The sequence below is a fragment of the Symphalangus syndactylus genome, chromosome 22 (assembly GCF_028878055.3).
Source record: "Symphalangus syndactylus isolate Jambi chromosome 22, NHGRI_mSymSyn1-v2.1_pri, whole genome shotgun sequence".
In the NCBI taxonomy this organism is placed as follows: Eukaryota; Metazoa; Chordata; class Mammalia; order Primates; family Hylobatidae; genus Symphalangus; species Symphalangus syndactylus.
The window spans coordinates 8,464,409-8,483,775 of NC_072444.2; the positions used below are offsets into that span (position 1 = coordinate 8,464,409).

General features: G+C 49.9%; 1 protein-coding gene across 11 annotated transcripts in view; it reads right to left on the reverse strand.

Annotated features, from left to right (window-relative positions):
* Positions 1–19,367, reverse strand: part of PTPRU (protein tyrosine phosphatase receptor type U) — a 92,988-nt gene that overhangs the window by 13,327 nt on the left and 60,294 nt on the right. For 6 of the 11 annotated variants that reach the window (XM_063631382.1, XM_055261267.2, XM_063631378.1 and 3 more), the window contains 8 exons: positions 9,317–9,507; positions 8,513–8,588; positions 7,936–8,012; positions 6,226–6,243; positions 2,627–2,663; positions 1,859–1,956; positions 1,653–1,769; positions 724–878 (listed from right to left, as the gene is read on the reverse strand). In XM_063631382.1, coding sequence (XP_063487452.1) covers positions 724–878; positions 1,653–1,769; positions 1,859–1,956; positions 2,627–2,663; positions 6,226–6,243; positions 7,936–8,012; positions 8,513–8,588; positions 9,317–9,507 — 769 coding nt within the window. The remainder of the gene's footprint in view (positions 1–723; positions 879–1,652; positions 1,770–1,858; positions 1,957–2,626; positions 2,664–6,225; positions 6,244–7,935; positions 8,013–8,512; positions 8,589–9,316; positions 9,508–19,367) is intronic. The other 5 variants (XM_055261268.2, XM_055261265.2, XM_063631377.1 and 2 more) reach the window with 3 other exon arrangements.

Here is a 19,367-nt window from a genome sequence, read left to right on the forward strand (position 1 = left end):
GTGGCATCTTAAAGAGGCCTAAAGAAATCAAAGAAGCTGGTGTGGGTGGCAGGGCAGGGAGGACGGCTCTACCATGCAGCATTTGGGGAGCTGGTAAGACAGTAGAGGAACCACAATGAGACACAGGCCATGGACAAAGCCACACAGGCTGGGGGTTACACTCTCCAGGAGGAGACAGAGGGCAGGCCAGGACAGCATGCTGGGTCTCCATTTAAGAAGCAAGAGAAAGATGTGGAGCCGGGGAGGAAGCAGAGAGAGGAGGAGGAGCTGGGGCCACGGGAGCCAGTCAGGGTCTGCAGAAGGTGTGAAGGCCAAGGGATGGGCAAGGCCCACTGGGTTTGGTGGAGAGAAGTGAAGTCCTTCCCACCCCCAGGCCAGGCCTAGCACGCGGCAGGTGTGCAATGAAAAGCTGCTTACTGAAAGCAGGCAGAACTCAACCGTGCCTGGCGCCTCACTGGCCCCTAGGCCCCTCCCTATCTCCAGTGCCTCCTCAGCACCTGCGTCAAAGAGCTTCACAGGGTCTTGGGGGCACGTGAAGGCGCCAACCTCACAGCCAAAGCTCAAAGCAGACGGGGCCTTTGGAGGTCATTCCTCCTACATCCTGTCTCTAGGCAGGAGAACCCAGGCCCGGTCCCCACTACGGATCCTGAACCAACCCAACTCCGAGCCCAATTTCCCAGGGAAAAGGGCCCCTTTTCTCCTTGGGATTCCTGGTGCCCCCACCTGCAGTGGATGACAATGGGCCCGGCATCAGGTGGGGTGGAGGCCTTCACGCGCCGGATGAAAGCCAGCAGCCCCGTGGCATGATAGGGGACGCCGTGCTCCGGCCACGCTGTGAAGTGGAACTGGCGGACCTCGTGCCGGGCAGAGTAGCCTCTCTGGGGAGACAATGGGAATAACAGTCAGCGTCACTGGCAACATCTATTAGACACCTGCTGTGTGCCAAGCACTGCGGTGAGCGTCTCATTGTATAATCTCAACTAATCCCTATGATCAATTTATTGATGAAGTAGGTATTCATGTCCCATTGCACAAACGAGAAAACTAAGGCTCAAAGAGGAGAAACCACTTTCCCAAGGTTAGAGAAACCAACACCATGCAGGATCTGCCTGATGCCTACACCTGGGCTATGAAATACTCACCTCTGCCACCAGGTTGTTGTGTAAACATAGATCATTTTGACTCCCAGGGTCTTAATTTAAAGGAAAAAAAACTATCTTTCCTCTGAGGACTTTACAGAGTAGATAAAATGGGGTCATGGACGGGACTCGCTGGCCAGCCACCGACTATGTGGCCTCTCCTGCCTGGCATAAGCCCTCTGAGCCTCACTTTCCGTATCTGGACTAATCCCACAGAGCTTTCCAGGACGGAAACAATATGAGTAACAGGCTCAGCACGGAGTAGGAGCCAGCACCTGGCAGATACTGTCATCCCTTTCATTGTCTCAGCTTCCTCTTATGGGCACCAGCAAAGGCAGTGACCTTCCTGCCTTTCTAGAGTGCTCCCAGCGAACGGTGACCAAGTAGCTTCCTTGCTGGGATGGGCAGTGGCGTGCTCCTCACCCTCCTGCTCCCAGGGCTGGGGGAAGTGGGAGTGAGCTCTGATCCCTGCTCAGGCACCCTCTGCAGGGAACAGGCGGCGGGGAGACTCACCCGCTCCAGGGCAAAAGTGCGCACGACATACTCAGCCAGGGTCTCCGTCTTCACCAGCGTGATCTTGATGTCCCCGTAGGTGTCTGAGTCCTCCGGCCAATACCGTGAGCATTTCACCTGGAGGCCCCGCAGGACAGAACTCAGTGGGCTCTCCGCTGCCCTCTTGGCCTGCCATGCATCCCAGCTCGCCCCACAGCCCAGCTTACCCTGCCCACCTCGACCAGCTTGGTGATCATGACGATGCTGGAACAGTGCTCCTGCCACACCATGCGCCAGAAGTCATAGACCATCTCGGGCTTCGGCCCTGGGGATGCAGAGGACGCCTGTCCCTGAGACAAGGTCTCCATCCCAGGTCAGCACATCCAGCACCATCCAGCACCACACCCCAGGCCAGGAGGCCTCCTGAGCCCCAACGGGGGCTTCATGCCGCCCACAACACCCAGCTTGCAGCTGACGCAAGCCTGTAGGGCCCTGAGGCTGGGTAGCATCAGGAGAGGGCCTGGCTAAAGAGCCCGCTCATCCTGAATGGGACCCTGGAGGAGGACCAGATGGTCGAGCAATGGCATGAGTGTCCAGGAGGGACAGACAGATGTACAGTCACAGAAAGAAATGCAACCAGAAGAACCCAGGCAGCCACCAGACCAAGAGGCCCAACCCACACCCACGAGGCCTGAGCCTGGCTGGCCCTTTTACAGAACCACTTTGGAAACAGGCAGGTGGACCAGGAGCCGCAGATAGACTGAGCACATCAGGGAGACACAAACACAAAGAGGGGACAAAGGCAATCAGCCAGATTCCAAGAGACCCAGCAGAACAGGGAGCAGACGAACAAGCAGGGAGCCAGAATGTGGCGACGGTGGGGAGACATTCAGGAATCAAGCGGATCAGCAGGGGAGGCAGAAAGGCAAGCTGAGGGCATTCCAGCATGCCGGGAGGCACACGGGAAGGCGCATGTGGGCCGAGGTGCCAGGTACCTTGAGTGGCTATGAAGTGGTTTGACCTGTGGTAACCCTGGAACAGGAGGAGAGGGCACGGTTAGACCCCAAGGAGCAGCACCTCGCTCCCTCACACCTCCTCTGCCCTCCCCTCCCAGCAGCAGAACCCCTACCCCACCAGGGAACTGCTCCCTCGCATCCTAGGACCTCCTAAGCAGGGTGACTTTGCACCCCCCGTCCCCAAGGAAGTGGAGAAGTGCAGCTGGGACACCAGAGTCGTGGGCTTAATCCAACCTGGGCTGTGCAACCCCAGGGAGAACATGACTCCTTTATGTGCCTAGAGGGACCCCCACCCATAAAGTGGAGAAAGGCATCTGCTTTCAGCAGGCTGTTGTTGGGAGACAGAGTCCCCAATGGCCCTGCCCTGTTCCCAGGGTTCCAGAAGCTCTAATCAACCCAGATCCCAAATGTGGGGTAACCAGAGTTTGTCAGTTATCTCAGCCCCCCCACTCGGGATAACCAGAATGGACAGTACCCCTCCCCCCTACTCCTCAGTCACTCAGAGTGTGGGGGGCCTAGGTGAGGGCTTCAGGATGGAAGTATATGGGCACAGGCGTTACTCATGGCCCTTAGATAAACTGTTAAAATCTTTAAGATCAAGAATAATGACCCTGTTATGGTCACGTACTGTGCTAAGCACTTTACCTGTACCACCTCCCACAAGAGAGAGGCCAAGAGCTACTTCATCCTCCATCCCCAGAGCCCCCAAGCTGAGGAGAGAAACCTGCCCTCTGACAAGCCACGCCAGGGCCACAGCCACCCATGAGGTCCTGCCACAAAGCCTCATCTTTCTGAGCACAAGAATTCACCAGATACCAAGGGCATCAACGCGGGCAATGCGGAAAGGGGAATTAGCACTGCAGGGCTGGCACTGAGAAAACTAGCCCAGGCCCCTACCTCAAGTTTATACCCTTGACACAGCTCCCAGCAACTCCTCCGGTCTCGTGAACTTCCCAGGCCTGAGGAGCCCAGGGGCCAGACTGCCAAGGTTCAAATCCCAGCTCTACCTCTCACTAGCTGTGTGCCTTTGAGCAAAAACCCCTTCATTTCTCTATGCCTCCATTTTCATGTCTATAAAATGGAATAATTACAGCATATACCCTGAAGGCTGTTGTGAGGCGCAAATAAAGCAGTATGTTAAATGCCTGGCACTGTGTCTAGCACAAAGTCAGTACTTAATCAGTAATAGCCATTATTACTACTACTACTATTTTAAAGCTGAAGCAGTATCCTTGAAGATACAAATGAATCAAGTGTATCAAATGGAAGTCAAGAATTGCTGGGGCAGAAGGTGATTGACTATGGGGTGAAGAATCTGAGTCTCGGAGTTGAATGGACCTGGGTCCCTGCCACAGCGATGCCGAGTAGTAGCTGTGTAACTCTGAGCGCTGAGAAGCACATAAATCTCCCGGGAGATCTTGTTAAAAGGCAGATTCAGATTCAAAGGTCTGGGGTGGGGCCCAGGATTATGCATCACCAGCTCCCAGGTGGTGTCCATATTGCTGGCCTCAAAACATCCTCTGAGTAGCCAGGCTCTCAGCCTCTCTAAGCCTTTGTTCTCCTCTCCAATATGAGGATAATAGCAAGACAAACCCTCAGAGATTCTGCTGGATACCTGCTCACTGTTCCCACGAAAATGACCAAAACATAGTCAAAGTGACTAATGACCAAAAGCCTCCCCGCGACTCTCAGCCCTCAGCACTGGAACTTCTCCACGTCTAGCCCAGTTCCCTCCTGCTGCTGCTCCATGCCACTGCCTCCACTGCAGCCTTGACCTCCAGTGCTCAAGCAATCCTCCCACCTCAACCTCCCGAGTAGCTGGGACTACAGGCACAGGCCACTACATCCAACTAATTTTTGTTTGTTGGTTTGTTTGTAGAAACGGGGTCTCACTATGTTACCCAGGCTGGTCTAACTCCTGGGCTCAAGCAACTCTCCTGCCTCAGCCTCCCAAAGTACTGAGATTACAGGTGTGAGCCACTGCACCCAGCCAAGAAATATATTTTTTTAAAAGAAAAAGGAGACAAAATGGAAAAAGCACCCACTAAATAGCAAATAATCACATCAGTCATTAAATATTATGAAAATAGTGCATATGTATTAAAAACCCCCAGCCTAGGCAACACAGTAAGACCCCATCTCTCTCTCTTTTTTTTTTTTTTTTTTTGAGACAGGGACTGGCTCTGTTGCTCAGTCTGGAGTGCAATGGCACGATCTCGGCTCACTGCAACTGCTGCCTTCCAGGCTTAAGCAATCCTCCCACTTCAGCCTCCCCAGTAGCTGGAACTACAGGCATGAGCCACCATGCCCAGCTAATTTTTGTACTTTTTGTAGAGACAATCTCACTATGTTGCCCATGCTGGTCTCGAACTCCTGGACTCAAGCAATCTGCCTGCCTTGGCCTCCCAAAGTACGGAGAAGACCCCATCTCTTAAAAAAAAAAAAAAAAATGAAAAAAATTAGCCAGGCATGGCAGCACACGCCTGTAGTCCCAGCTACTCAGGAGGCTGAGGTAGGAGGACTGCTTGTGCATAGGAGTTCAAGGCTGCAGTGAGCCATGATCACACCCCTGCAGTCTAGCCTGGGTGACAGAGCAAGAACCTGTCTCAAAAAAAAAAAAAAAAAAGAAAAAAGAAATCAAATCAGAGAAGAGCTAGATGAATTAGGGTATTTTTTTTTTATTTTAAAAGGCTAAAAAATGGGCCAGGCGTGGTGGCTCACGCGTGTAATCCCAGCACTTTGGGAGGCCAAGGCAGGTGGATCACCCAAGGTCAAGAGTTTGAGACCAGCCTAACATGGGGAAACCCCATCTCTACTAAAAATACAAAAATTAGCTGGGCGTGGTGGTGCATGCCTGTAATTCCAGCTACTTGGGAGGCTGAGGCAGGAGAATCGCTTGAACCCAGGAGGCAGAGGTTGCAGTGAGCTGAGATCGTGCCACTGTACTCCAGCCTGGGCAACAAGAGCGAAACTCCACCTCAAAAAATAAAAATAAAAAAAAAAAGCATAATTTTTAAAAACAGAATATCCAAACTGCTTCCACCAAAAAACATTCAAATTAAGGCTAAACTGAGGGTAAAATGGTCAGGGTTGAGTTTCAGGCAAACTGATCATGAAGGTATTTGAACACTAGGGAAAGTAGTTTTAGGAGGCTGACCTGGGGCTGTCCAAGACCTTGACCCTCAAGCAGCAGAAACAGGGCCCTCCAGGGCAGCTTCCCCTGCACCCTCCAAAGGGTCCTGTAGAAGGTACAGCTAGGGAGGACTCCTTGGGAATGGCGGAGCCAGGGAAGGAAGGTGACAGACTATGGTGACCAGTGCAGAATGGGGCAGGGGAAGCACCCCCAACACTGCTGCCCCTGCTCAAGGCAATGGAGGACGGGAGGGAACTGCTTACACCCGCGAGTCTTCAGCCCTGGACGGCCCCTGGCCAGGCTGCTGAAATGGACGGTTGGTGCTGGGCACAGTAGAGAGGAAGGACAGAGACAGAGAGAGATAGACCGTGAGAGAGTCTGAGATACAGCCAGTCAGAGGACAGGAGGAAGAGGAGGAGGAGGAGAAGGCGAGAGAGATACTTACTTCTCGGTTTATCCGAATCTTAATGATTCCAGTGAGGGAACAGTACAAAGCAAAAGAGACAGATATTAGGCCAGGGGCAGATGGAGGTGGACGGAGCACAGGAGTGGCCAGAATGGGCGATGTGAGCAGGGCAGGCAGAGTGGAGACGGGCAGGCCGAGCCGGGCTGAGCCACAGAGTGGGGAGTGGCATGTCCCTGCCAGGGCCCAAGAGAAGCCAACTGGGTCCTTGACAAGACCAAGGAGAGGCCCGCTGTCACCAAAGCTGCCCAGATCTGCGAGGCCGGGCCTGGCCCTGACTCCAACCAAGGGACAGGATGAGTGGGGGAGGCAGCAAGGGACTCTGGGAAACACGGCATGGCATATCTGGCCCCAGGTGGAGGAGAAGAAGAGGGAGAGGAGAGGCCACCTCCAGAGGCCCTGACTACCTCGGCTCCCAGACTGTGCCTTGCTCTGCCTGGCCCCCCAGGCCTTTGCTTAGGTAGCTCCCCACCTGGGACACTCTTCCCTCTCCTCTCCAGCCACCCAGAGGCAGCTCAAGCCCTGCTTCCTCTACAAAGCCCGCCACACCAGCCCTGACTCTGCCACTAGCCTGCTGTGTAACACTCAAGCTGTGTGATCTCTCTCCTGGCCTGCACTTGCTCATCTAATCTGAAGTTATTTTGATTTGTAAACATGTCTGTCTCACCCACTCGAATAGATATGTTCAAGGAAAGCAGAGGCCATGACCGTCTTATTCACATCTGTATCCCTGGTGCCCAGCACAATGCATGGCACAAAGGAAGTGCTCAAAATATATTTCATACGTGATTAAATGATGCTCTCCCAAACTTGGTTTGCTGTAGGGATTAGGGGCCCTGTCCCGTCTCACCCCTCTTCCACACCTAGGGAGTAGACTCATCACCTCTTCTTGACACCCAAGCCCAGGCATCCTGGCTGCCTGCTCTGTCTCTGGTCCCTCCCTCCAATCCATCCAAGTCCTGCTGCTGCAGCACGGGGCAGGACAGCCTCACAGCAGCAAAGGCTTTAGAGACACAGACAGGCTGAGATTTGAGTCCTATCTTTACCACTCACTAGCTGTGCAACCGGGACAAGTCGCTCCACGTCTCTGAGCCCCGGTTTCCTCACCTGTAAAGTGAGGTCATGGTGCTAAGTGCCTCAAAGGGTGGGTGGAGGAATTACAGAAAAGGAGATCTTGGGTGTAAAGTGCTTAGCACAGTGCTTGGCACTCAGTACGTGCTGGATAAACATGCGTTATTATCCTTAAAGGACCACTCTCTGATCACGGTCAAAACACTTTAACAACTGCCTGGTGTCCCTAGGAAAAAGCCCCCACTCCTGAGCCTGCCGTTGAGGTCTTCACAATCCAGCCCCTGCCTACCTCTTCAGCCGCACGGCGCACGATAAGAATCCCATTCTCCATGCCTCCCGCCTTCCTCACCTCTTGGCCTAGCTGTCTGCCTCTTCCCTTTGCTTTGCTTCTCTAAAGCACCTCATCTCTCAGGCCAACTCCAGCCTCCAGAAAGCCTTCCAGAAGCTGCTGCCCACTGTCCTCCCTCCTCTGAGCTCCCTGGCACTGACTGCAGAGATGGGGGCACTCCGAACTCAGCCATTTGAACCCCCATTTATCCTGACAGGTTGCTGCCCTGCCTGGGTAGTAAGCCTGGAGTGGGAAGGGCCAGGTGTGCAGAAACGACAGGGCAAGGCACTCACATCTATGTAGTTGGCATTAATGTAGTCGGCATTGGGGTCTCCCAGCATCGGGTGCAGTTTCACTCGGTGCCGATCATCTGTAAACACAGAGCAGGTGGGCAGGGGCTGAACTGGGGAGCCCAGAGCTACAGGGGGAGGGATTCCTGGAGGCTGGGGATAGGGCACAGGCAGGGCAGCCAGGGAACCTAGAGTCTCAGGGCTTACCAGTAGTCTCCGGGCACCATGGGAGGCAGGATATGCCAGGGGGCAGAGTCTGGGCTATGGAGTCAAGGAGGCCTAAGAGTGTATGCTGCTCAGGCAATTACTGGCTCTGAGACCTTCAGCAGGAATCTTAATCTCCCAAGCCTCAGTTTCCTTATCTGTAAAACGGGGATTATAGTATTTCCCGCTTCACAGGGGAATTGGGGGGAATAAATGAAACAAGCAGAGGGCGTGACGTGTGGTAGGCCCTCAACAAAAGGTGGTCAATGCTACTATCATCTCTGAGGCTGCCCCAGCTCACCCTGGCTGTGCTCCCCCCCCTCCTGATGCCCTCCTGCCCACTGCCCTGGACCCCAGGCCCTTCCCCAGGACTCACAGGCAGGCATTGGCTCCTGCCGGCTGCCCTTGACCTTGTCTTTCTTCTTTGTGGCGTCCCAGCCTTCAAAGAAGCTCTACCAGAAAGGAAAGTGGTGGTCAGTGGGAGACAGGGACCCTCACTCATAGGACCCCTTCCCCTCAATGGGGATGATGTAGGCAGGATGGCAGTGGGATGACAAGGTCTAGGTTCAAGCTGAACTTGGGCCTGAGATAAAGTCACTGTGTCACTGTGGGTCCTTTTATCAGCCAGGGACCAGGGTCAAAACCAAGGCATGTTGGGGGAAGGGAAATGAGAAAAGAGGAAAAGAGGGTCAGGGTTCAAAGACATTTTGGAATAAGGGTCAGGTCTAGAATAACGGTTAGAAAGAAGGTAAAGGTGAGGTCAGATTTAGATCAGGATAAGGGCGATGTCAGAGTCCAGAGAGAGGTGGGATGAGATCCAGAGTTCAAATGGAGCTTAGGATGACAGTCAAGATCAATGTCAGGCTGGGATTAGGTCAAGGTCAGTGTCAGTGGGCAGGTTCAGATTAGGGACAGAATAAGGGTCCCGATCACAGTCCACACAGAGATGGAGACGAGATTCAAGGTCAGATTTCAAATCAGGGTTAGCATGAGAGTGAAAAACCGAATCGGTCTAAAATTAGGATGAGGGTCAGAGTCAAGGTCAAAAGGGTTAAGTTGGGAACTGTCAGAGCAGGGGTCCAACCAGGGCTAGGCTGAGGGTTCCCAGGGCCAGCATCCACAGAGTAAGAGCCAGGTGAGGCCTCTGCAGGGGTCCTGCTGGCCCGGGGCCGGCGTGCACCTCGTACTCCTGCTTGAAGCCGTAACCCTCGGCCGTCTTCATCTGGTTGATGTGCTGCAGAAGGTCTGCCACACGCACCGCAGGGTGCAGCTGCCCCGTGTGGTATGGGGAGCCCTTCCGGCCACAGGGACGCCTCGGGGAGCCCCCCAGGAGGCTGCTGGCCTCAGTGACCCCACCGCTGCGCTGGTCTCCTGCAGTCAGAGAAAGACAAAAGGGTTCTTGACACACACGCACCAGCCTCGGGGGTCCCGGAGAGACTGGGGTCTATGGGGGTGGGGAGGCACAGCCAATGCCAAGGATAGCTGGGTTGCTGGCTGGAGCCAAGCAGCCTAGCCAGGCCCACCCTGTGTGGTCCTGGGCACATTCCCTCCCTCCAAATCTCGGTGCCACTTGTAGAATGAGCAGGCCAGATCAGGTGGCCTCCGAGGGCCCTTGCGGCCCTGGCTGGCTAGATTTCATTATCCCCTCACTCCACCCGGCAAGGCTTCACCGCACTACCTGCAGAAGGCAGCGCTCCGCAGAGCCCATGACAGCCGCTTCTTCCTCCCCCTCTTCCAGAGAACAACCTGGAACACTGGCAACTCCCAGCAATTACCCCCATTCAAAGACAAGCAAATCGGAAATTAGCAGCTGCTGCCAACCCCTCTGCAGATTAACACGAGGCACCCGAATAGGCGCCTTTCTCCTGCGCAGGCTGTTCCACCGTCAGCCTGTGCGGGGCCACAGCCAGTGGCGGAGTGGGTGGAGAGGTCCACAGCTCCTCACACACCCTGCGAAACCATCCTCCCCCCAGCCCCCAGGACCACCCCGTCCCCGGCTGTTGTGCTCAGCATTCCCAAGGACGTCCCACTCTGGTCTTGGAGATCAGGTCCTGGGACTGAGAAGATAGCCACACCCGCCTTGGGACACGCACGCCCACTTAATGCTTATTCACCGCTTAACAACAGGGATGCATTCTGAAAAATGCATTGTTAGGTGATTTGGTCTTTGTGCGAACGCCACAGAGTGTATTTACACAAACTCAGATGGCAGAGCCCACTCCATGGACCTGGGCTGCACGGCATAGCCTATTGCTCCTACGCTACAAACCTGTACTAAATATTGTAGGCAATTATAGCACAATGGTAGTATTTATGTATCTCAACATAGAAAATGCACAGTAAAAACTACGCTATAAAACATAATAAATGGGCCGGGTGTGGTGGCTCAAACCTGTAATCCCAGAAATTTGGGAGGCTGAGGCGGGCAAATCACGAGGTCAGGAGTTCGAGACCAACCTGGCCAACACGGTGAAACCCCGTCTCTACTAAAAATACAAAAAATTAGCTGGGTATGATGGCACGAGCCTGTAATCCCAATTACTTGGGAGGCTGAGGCAGGAGAATCACTTGAACCTGGGAGGCAGAGGTTGCAGTGAGCTGAGATCGTGCCACTGCACTCCAGCCCAGGCAACAGTGCAAGACTCCGTCTAAAAAAAAAAAAAAAAAAAAAAAAAAAAAACCATAATAAATGATACCTCTGTATAAGGCATCTACCATGAATGGAGCTGCAGGACTGGAAGCTGCCCTGGGTGAGTCACTGACTGACTGGTAAGTGAATATGAAGGCCTAGGACATTCCTGTACACTACTGTGAGCTTTATAAACACTGTATGCTTAGGCTACAATATATTTATTTAAAAATAGTTTCCTTTCTTCAATAATAAATTAACCTTAGCTTACTGAAATGTTTTAATTTGAATTTTTTGACTTTTGTAATGACATACACATAGTACAGCTATACAAAAATATTTTCTATCTTTATTCTATACACTTTTTTCTATTTAAAATTTTTTTTGGTTTTTTAAATTTTTTTTGTTAAAAACTAAGACACACACACACACTAGCCTAGGCCTGCACAGGGTCAGGATCATCAGTATCGCTGTCTTACACCTCCACATCTTGTCCCACTGGGAGGTCTTTAGGGGCAATAACACACATGTAGCTGTCATCACCTATGAAAACGTTGCCTTCTAAGACTTGGAACCAACCCAAATGCCCATCAATGATAGACTGGATTAAGAAAATGTGGCACATACACACTATGGAATACTATGCAGCCATAAAAAAAGGATGAGTTCATGTCCTTTGTAGGGACACGGATGAAGCTGGAAACCATCATTCTGAGCAAACTATCGCAAGGACAGAAAACCAAACACCACATGTTCACTCATAGGTGGGAATTGAACAATGAGAACACTTGGACACAGGGCAGGGAACATCACACACCAGGGCCTGTCGTGGGATGAGGGGAGGCGGGAAGGATAGCATTAGGAGATATACCTAATGTAAATGACGAGTTAATGGGTGTAGCACACCAACATGGCACATGTATACATATGTAACATACCTGCATGTTGTGCACATGTACCCTAGAACTTAAAGTATAATAAAAAAAAAAAGAAAGAAAGAAAATGGTGCCTTCTTCTGGGACACTTCCTGAAGGACCTGCCAGAGGCTGTTTTACAGTTAACGTTTTTTAAAGTAAGTACACTCTAAAATCATGATTAAAAGTACAGTATATTAAGGCCGGGCGCAGTGGCTCACGCTTGTAATCCCAGCACTTTGGGAGGCCGAGGCGGGCGGATCACGAGGTCAGGAGATCGAGACCACGGTGAAACCCCGTCTCTACTAAAAATATAAAAAAATTAGCCGGGCGTGGTGGCGGGCGCCTGTAGTCCCAGCTACTCCGAGAGGCTGAGGCAGGAGAATGGCGTGAACCTGGGAGGCGGAGCTTGCAGTGAGCTGAGATTGAGCAACTGCACTCCAGCCTGGGTGAAAAAGGGAGACTCTGTCTCAAAAAAAAAAAAAAAAAAAAAAAAAAAGTATAGTATATTAAATACATAAACCAGTAACACAGTCATCATTAACTATTATGTACTGCACATAATTGTATGTGCTAGACTTTTTTACAACTGACAATGCAGTAGGTTTATTCCAGCTTCACCACAAACAAGTGAATAATGCATTGCACGACGACATTATGACGGCTACAATGTCACTAGGTCATGGGAGTTTTTCAACTCCGTTATAATCTTATAGGACCACCACGGTATATGTGGTCCATTGTTGACCAAAACTTCATTATGCGGTGCATGACTGTACACATGTCCCTCCTGCTCTGGGTGAGGCTACAAGAGGCTTATTCAACTCCAGCCCTCCCCACATTTTCGAGCCAATCTCTGCCCAGGTCTAAGCTGGCAGGGTCCAGTGGGGGACTGTCAGTGGGGCCTAGATACCTGCCCCCACTCCCTGTGCCTTCACATATGCCATCCTTCTCCTTCCAAAACCCCTCCTCCCCCTACTTTTCTTGCCCGATGAGCTCATACTCATCCTTCAACTCTAAGCTGAAATGACCCTCCCTGCAAGAACCCTCTCCGGTGCCTGGCCTAGAATTCCTACTCAGCAACTAACCGGCAGAATGAATGCAGGATCACCAGGAGATCCCCCTGATGAGCTCAACTTCCTCAAACTCCAACCAGGTCAGGGAGGCTGCCCCATTGTGCTTGGGTTCCACCTTCCTGTGCCATGGTTTGGAGATGACTTCACCTCATTTGTTTCTCTGCTCTCAGGAACCAGTCTTCAGCTGCCTATAGTTCCATGTCTGAAAGCAATTGATTCCTGTATTTTAGCTGGATTTCTGGTTGCTTACAGCTGGATGGCAAATCAAGTACCAGTTATGCCACTGTGGTGGGATGCCCAAACCCTTAATTTTACAGATGGGGAAACTGAGGTCCAAAGAGAACAGACTGGCCTAATATGGTGATTGCCAAAGTGTTTCAGAAAATCGTAGGTATGCAAGATGATTAAGCGGTGTCCCATTAAAAAGAAGAGCAAGAGGAGGAAGAGGAATTCTGTGTTTTAAAGGAGTCTGTGAAATTCCGGTTTAAACAAAAACAAACAGGTTTCTTCCCTGGAAGACCTCTCGGGGCTTTTGGCACATTTGTGTGCATTTTAAATCTTCAAGAGAGGAGTGGAAACAGCAATGTTTCATAAACATCTTTCACCACGGGGGGCTTTTCTTGTTTGTTTCATGAAACATCCTCGGGGGAACACTGCAATGTAGACACTGAGAGATGGGCTCTGGAGTCAGACTTCAGATAAATTCCCAGCTCTGTATGTGACCGTGGGGATGTTACTCTCTCCAAACTTCCATTCTTACATGTCAAGTGAAGGTAAAATTGTTACAATCCAATATGATGATGTAACTATTAACTATAATAATGTATATAAAGCACCCAGCCCAGTGCCTGGCACACAGCGAGCACCTGCAAGGGCAGCTGTTGACATTACTAGTCATTTCCAGAAAAGGAAGGAAACCCTTGAGTGCCAGAAAGCCATGGCAGCCGGCTGACAAGAGTCTTGGTCCCCCTCTGCTGTAAGATCTTGGGTCTGGGACCTAAAAGGCAGCTTGAAAAGATGATTCCAAGGAGGATCCCTAACGCAACACAAGGCAAGTGCAACAGTTTCAAGAAGAGGGACTTCTGTTGGCTCGAAGAACTCAGAGAAGAAACTGGCGAGATGGAGAAGCCCTCGTGCTCTTTGTGGAGAGTGGGCCGACAGCTCCCCAGAGAGCTCTCCTGGCAGAGAAAGGAGCAAATGAGGGTGGCAGAGAATCAAAGAGTTTATCCCAGAGATCCTGAAGGGCTGGCAGCCCCGGCACAGCCCCACAAGGAGGCGTGCAATCAGCGCACAGTGGCTGAGGACAAGCAAAAAGTCCCTCCTGGAAAGCCAGAGCCACATCTGGGCAGCTGACAGCTGAGCCTAAGACCAACACAAGATGTTCTACAAATAAGACCACCAGGAAAGGACGGGATGATGATGTTCCCAAAAGGACCCTCCAATTGCTAGGCCCAGAGAGGACAGGTCCCTACTCTCCTTGCCTATGAGTTCCCCTGTGGGACTTGAGACACACTTCCTACCCTACCCCATCCCCTACCCCTAAGGACCAGTTTGCCCATAGGCCCACCTTCAAAGTCTCCACTCTGGGGCTCTCCCAGGCTCTTCCTAGCTCCATCGTGACTGTGGAACATCTTCTGTGAGTAACCACTGGACAGCTGATGCTTTATGGGGAGGGCTGAGGCCCAGAAAAAAGAACACTAGGTTTGGAGTCAGGGAGACCTGAATTCAAATTCTGGCTCAAGTTCCTTGACCTCTCTGGGTCTCGGTTTCCTCATCTGCAAAGGAAAATCCTCAGCCCTCCCTCAGTGATGGCACTTTCCCTGATTCCCACCACCCTCAGATGAAGAGAGGCCCCCAGTTATTCAATCTGGTAGCACCCCAAACTTTTCCTCCACTGTTTGCAACTAGCAAGTACGTTTCTTTCCTAAAGAAGCGCAGCCTGTAATAAGAGCTAGCCATATCTAACATATTGAGTGCCCAGCACAATTCTTAAGTCACTTATTCCCTAGAACATCCCTATGGCAGGGGCACTATCATTGTTCCTCTTGTGCCAACGAGAAAACTGAGGCCCAGAAGAGTTAAGCTACTTGCTCATTAAATGGCAGAACTAGGATTCGAACCCAGGCTTGAATCCACCTGACTCTGAGACCCTGCTGTCCCCACTGCTCTCTCTGCTTCCCTGATTAAGGGGCACTGATGGGCATGAAAAAACCTGGCACTTATTTGACAAACAATTTGGCCAACACCAACTGGCACCCACAGGCGTCAATAGCTCCAGACGGACAAGGCCCAGGAGGATCTGAGGGTTTTCGCAGGCAGGACTTCAGAGACAACAGGGCTCATTCCAACACCTTGGGAAGATTCCAGCTGGCTTTTTCACACCAGCCCCACCACCAGTTACCCACGGTGATAAGTCTTTCATTTAAAATTTGCATAGAAGGATCCACGAAAATCAACATGGCTTTCCATTCTAAACCACAAAAACCTGGCCTCCACTGTTTGGAAAAGAAGGAAGTGGAAGCCAGACCAGCAAGTGGAGGGCAGAGAAGAACAAAGAGAGAGAAGGTGCTGAGGCGCAGCTCAGCTCATCTCCTGGAAATGTTTTGTTCGTTTTTTTTTTTTTTTTTTTTGAGACAGAGTCTTGCTCTGTCTGCCAGGCTGGAGTGCAGTGCGGTGCAGTGGAGTGATCTCGGCTCACTGCAACCTCTGCCTCCCAGGTCCAAGCAATTCTTGTGCCTCAGCCTCCCAAGTAGCTGGGATTACAGGCACCCGCCACCATGCCCGGCTAATTTTTATATTTTTACTAGAGACAGGGTTTCACCACGTTAGCCAGGCTGGTCTTGAACTCCTAACCTCAAGCGATCTGCCTGCCTCTGCCTCCTCAAGTGCTGGGATTACAGGTGTGAGCCACTGCACCTAGCACCTTTTGAGTTTCCAAGCATCACCTCTGCCCAAGCTCAGTGCCCCTTCCTCCTCACCATCAGTCAACCATACCCATCTCACCAAAATGCTGACCACTCCTGCCCAAGGGCATATTTTCTCAAAACTAGCAGCACGGATCGTCCCCACTATCCACATAGCAATTAGCCTGGTCCCGACTTCCCTGGGTCAGTCCTGACTCCCCAACTCATCAGTGAATCCCAGGAGCAGAGCCCGTGTTTCCTGCCTCTCTCTGTCTCTCAACAAGACTCAGCGGTTAGGCATGAGCCCACACCACCCTGATCTCCCACTCTCTCTAGCGCCCACTGGAGGATTTAGTGCAGTCACACCTCACCCTGTCTCCTCCCATGCCTATCACCACACATTTGCACATACTGTGCCTTCTCTACACATGCCCTTTCCTTCCCATCTCTGCGGTCTGAATCCTACCCATCCCTCAAGGCGCAGCATGATGCAGTAGAAACAAGTTTGCAATTCAGAAAGACTTGCATTTAAGTCCTGACTCTGCCACTTTCTGGCTGTTTAACCTGGACAAGTGACTTCCCCTCTCCAAGCCTCTGTTTCCTGATTTGTAAGCTGAAGGGTTAATAACAGCTACTAAGCAGGCAGGTGCAGCGGCTCACACCTGTAATCCCAGCACTTTAGGAGGCCAAGGCGGGTGGATCACTTGAGGTCAGGAGTTCAAGACCAGCCTGGCCAACATAGTGAAACCCCGTCTCTACAAAAAAACAAAAATTAGCCAGGCGTGGTGGCAGGTGCCTGTAACCCCAGCTACTAGGGAGGCTGAGGCAAGAGAATCACTTGAACCCGGGAGGCAGAGGGTTGCAGTGAGCCGGGATTGCACCACTGCACTCCGGCCTAGGCGGCAGAGTGAGACCCCATTTCAAAAAAAAAAACACACCTACTAAGCAGAGTAAAATGGTACAAAATGGTGAAAATTTAATGAGAGAGATTATTACAAGGAGAATATGATTAATAAGTGCATAACACTGAGTTTAAAAACATAAATAAAATGGCCAAATACCTAGACAAATATAACTTATCAAAAATATAACTTTCTATTTTTAAAAAAATAGAAAGCCTGAATAGTTGTTTAGTCCTTTAAATATATCAAATTAGAAGTTTAAAATCTGGCCAGACAAGGTGGCTCACACCTGTAATCCCAGCACTTTGAGAGGCAAAGACAGGTAAATCGCTTGGGCCCAGGCGTTCGGGACCAACCTGGACAACATGACAAAACCCTGTCTCTACAAAAAATATACACACACAAAAAAGTAGCGAGGCATGACAGTGGGCACCTGTAGTCCCAGCTATTCAGGAGGCTGAGGTGGGAGGATCACTTGAGCCCAGGAGGTTGAGGTTGCAGTGAACCATGATCACACCACTATAGTCCAGCCTGGGCAACAGAGTGAAACCCTATCTCAAAAAGAAAAAAAAAAAGAAAAGAAACATCATAATCATGATGACCAAGTTGAATTTATCCCAGGAATTTAAGGTAATTTTTTAAAAATCTAAAAATGTCACTCATCCCATTAGCAGACAAAAGGGGAAAAACAAATTATCACAATAATTGCAGAAAAAAGTATTTGGTAAGTTTAATGCCCACTTAAAACCTCTCAGCAAACTAAAAACTAAAGGGAACTTGGTCAGCCTGATGAAAACATTTCTACCAAAACCCCAAAGCAATTTTCATTCTGTGTTTAAATGTTAGAAACACTCCTGTTAAAGTCAGGAACAGAAGACAAGGGTTCCAGCTACAACCACTCTATTCAACACAGTACCAGAGGTCCCAGCCAGAAAAACATGGGGAAAAAGAATAAGAAATGGGAAAGAAGAAACAACTATTTCTTCTGCAAAGGATATTCACAGATCCTTTAACTGCTCAGAAAGCCTGAAACATTCTACAGACAAATGAGAATAAGAAAGCATATCAAGAAGTATGAATATAAGGCTGGGCATGGTGGCTCACGCCTGTAATCTCAGCACTTCGAGAGGCCAAGGTGGGTGGATCACCTGAGGTCGGGAGTACAAGACTAGCTGGTCAACATGGTGAAACCCCGTCTCTACTAAAAAAAATACAAAAATTAGCTGGGCGTGGTGGCGCATGTCTGTAATCTCAGCTACTTGGGAGGCTGAGGCAGGAGAATCACTTGAACCAGGGAGGCAGAGGTTGGAGTGAGCCGAGATTGCGCCACTGCACTCCAGCCTGGGTGACAGAGTGAGACTCCGTCTCACAAAAAAAAAAGAAGTATGAATATAAGATCAATATGCAATCAAAAATAAACTGCATTTCTCTATATAAGAAATAGAATTGTAATATTTGAAAAGTGTACCATTTGCAATAGAAGTCAAAAATAAAGAACCTAGGGACACCTATCTAAAAAAAGATGTACAAGATTTTATAGAGAAAATTATGGAAAGACATTCAAGACCTAAATAAATGGGGCAATATACATCACTTTCATGGGTGGAAAGACAATTTCATAAGATGGCGATTCTTCCCAAATTGATCTATAAATTCAATACAAAACCATCCAACAAAGTTTTTCAAGAAACTTAAAGAGGTGACTCTAAATTTTACAACAAAGAGAATTCGCCGGGCGTGGTGGCTCATGCCTGTAATCCCAACACTTTAGGAGGCTGAGGCGGGCAGATCACTAGAGCCCAGGAGTTTGAGACCAGCCTGGAGTAACATAGTGAAACTCCGTCTCTACCAAAAAAAAACAAAATGCAAAGATTAGCCAGGCATGGTGGTGTGCCCCTGTAGTCCCAGCTCCTCAGGAGGCTGAGGTGTGAGATCGCTCGAGCCCAGAAGATGAAGGTTGCAGTGAGCCGAGATTGTGCCACTGCACTCCAGCCTGGGTGACAGAGCTAGACCCTATCTCATTAAGAAAGAGAGAGAGAATGAAAACAAAAATAGCCAAGACATCCTTGATGAAGCACAAAGTTGGCACGGCTTCATGTTTCAGATATCAAGACTTAAATAGCCTCAATAATTAGACCATGTGGTTGGGAATCAACCAAACTGACCAATGAAAGAAACAGGGAACTGAAAAATGATCCACATATCTGTAGAAATGTGGTGTGCGAGAAAGATGGCACTGCAAATCAGCAGGGAAAGCGTGAACTATAATAAATGATGCTGGGACAGTGGCTTATCGCCATGGAAAAAATAAAATCCTTAATTTATACCACCACACACAAAAATCAATTCCAGATGGAAAAAGATTTAAATATAAAATGCAAAATGTCATAAGTTCTAGAAAAAAAGCAAAAAATACTTTATAACTTTGGGTAGGGAAAACTTCTTTAAAAAACACAAAAAGTGGAAATCACAAAGGAAAAGACTGATGAATTTAAATGCGCGAAAATAAAAATCTTCTGTTCATCCAAAGACACTATAAATAACCTAGGAAGATAAGCCGCAAATTGGGAGGAGATATTTGCAATTCATAAGTGACAAATGATTATTATCCTAAATATATAAAGAACTCCTAAAAACCACTAAGAAAGCAACAGAAAACCCAATAGAAAATGAGGTGAAAGACATGAACAGGCATTTCACGGAAAAAGAAACCTGAATGGCCACTGATGACTTGAAAATATGTTCAACCTCATTAGTCATCAGTGAAATGCAAATTAAGACTATAGAGAATTACCATTTTATACAAA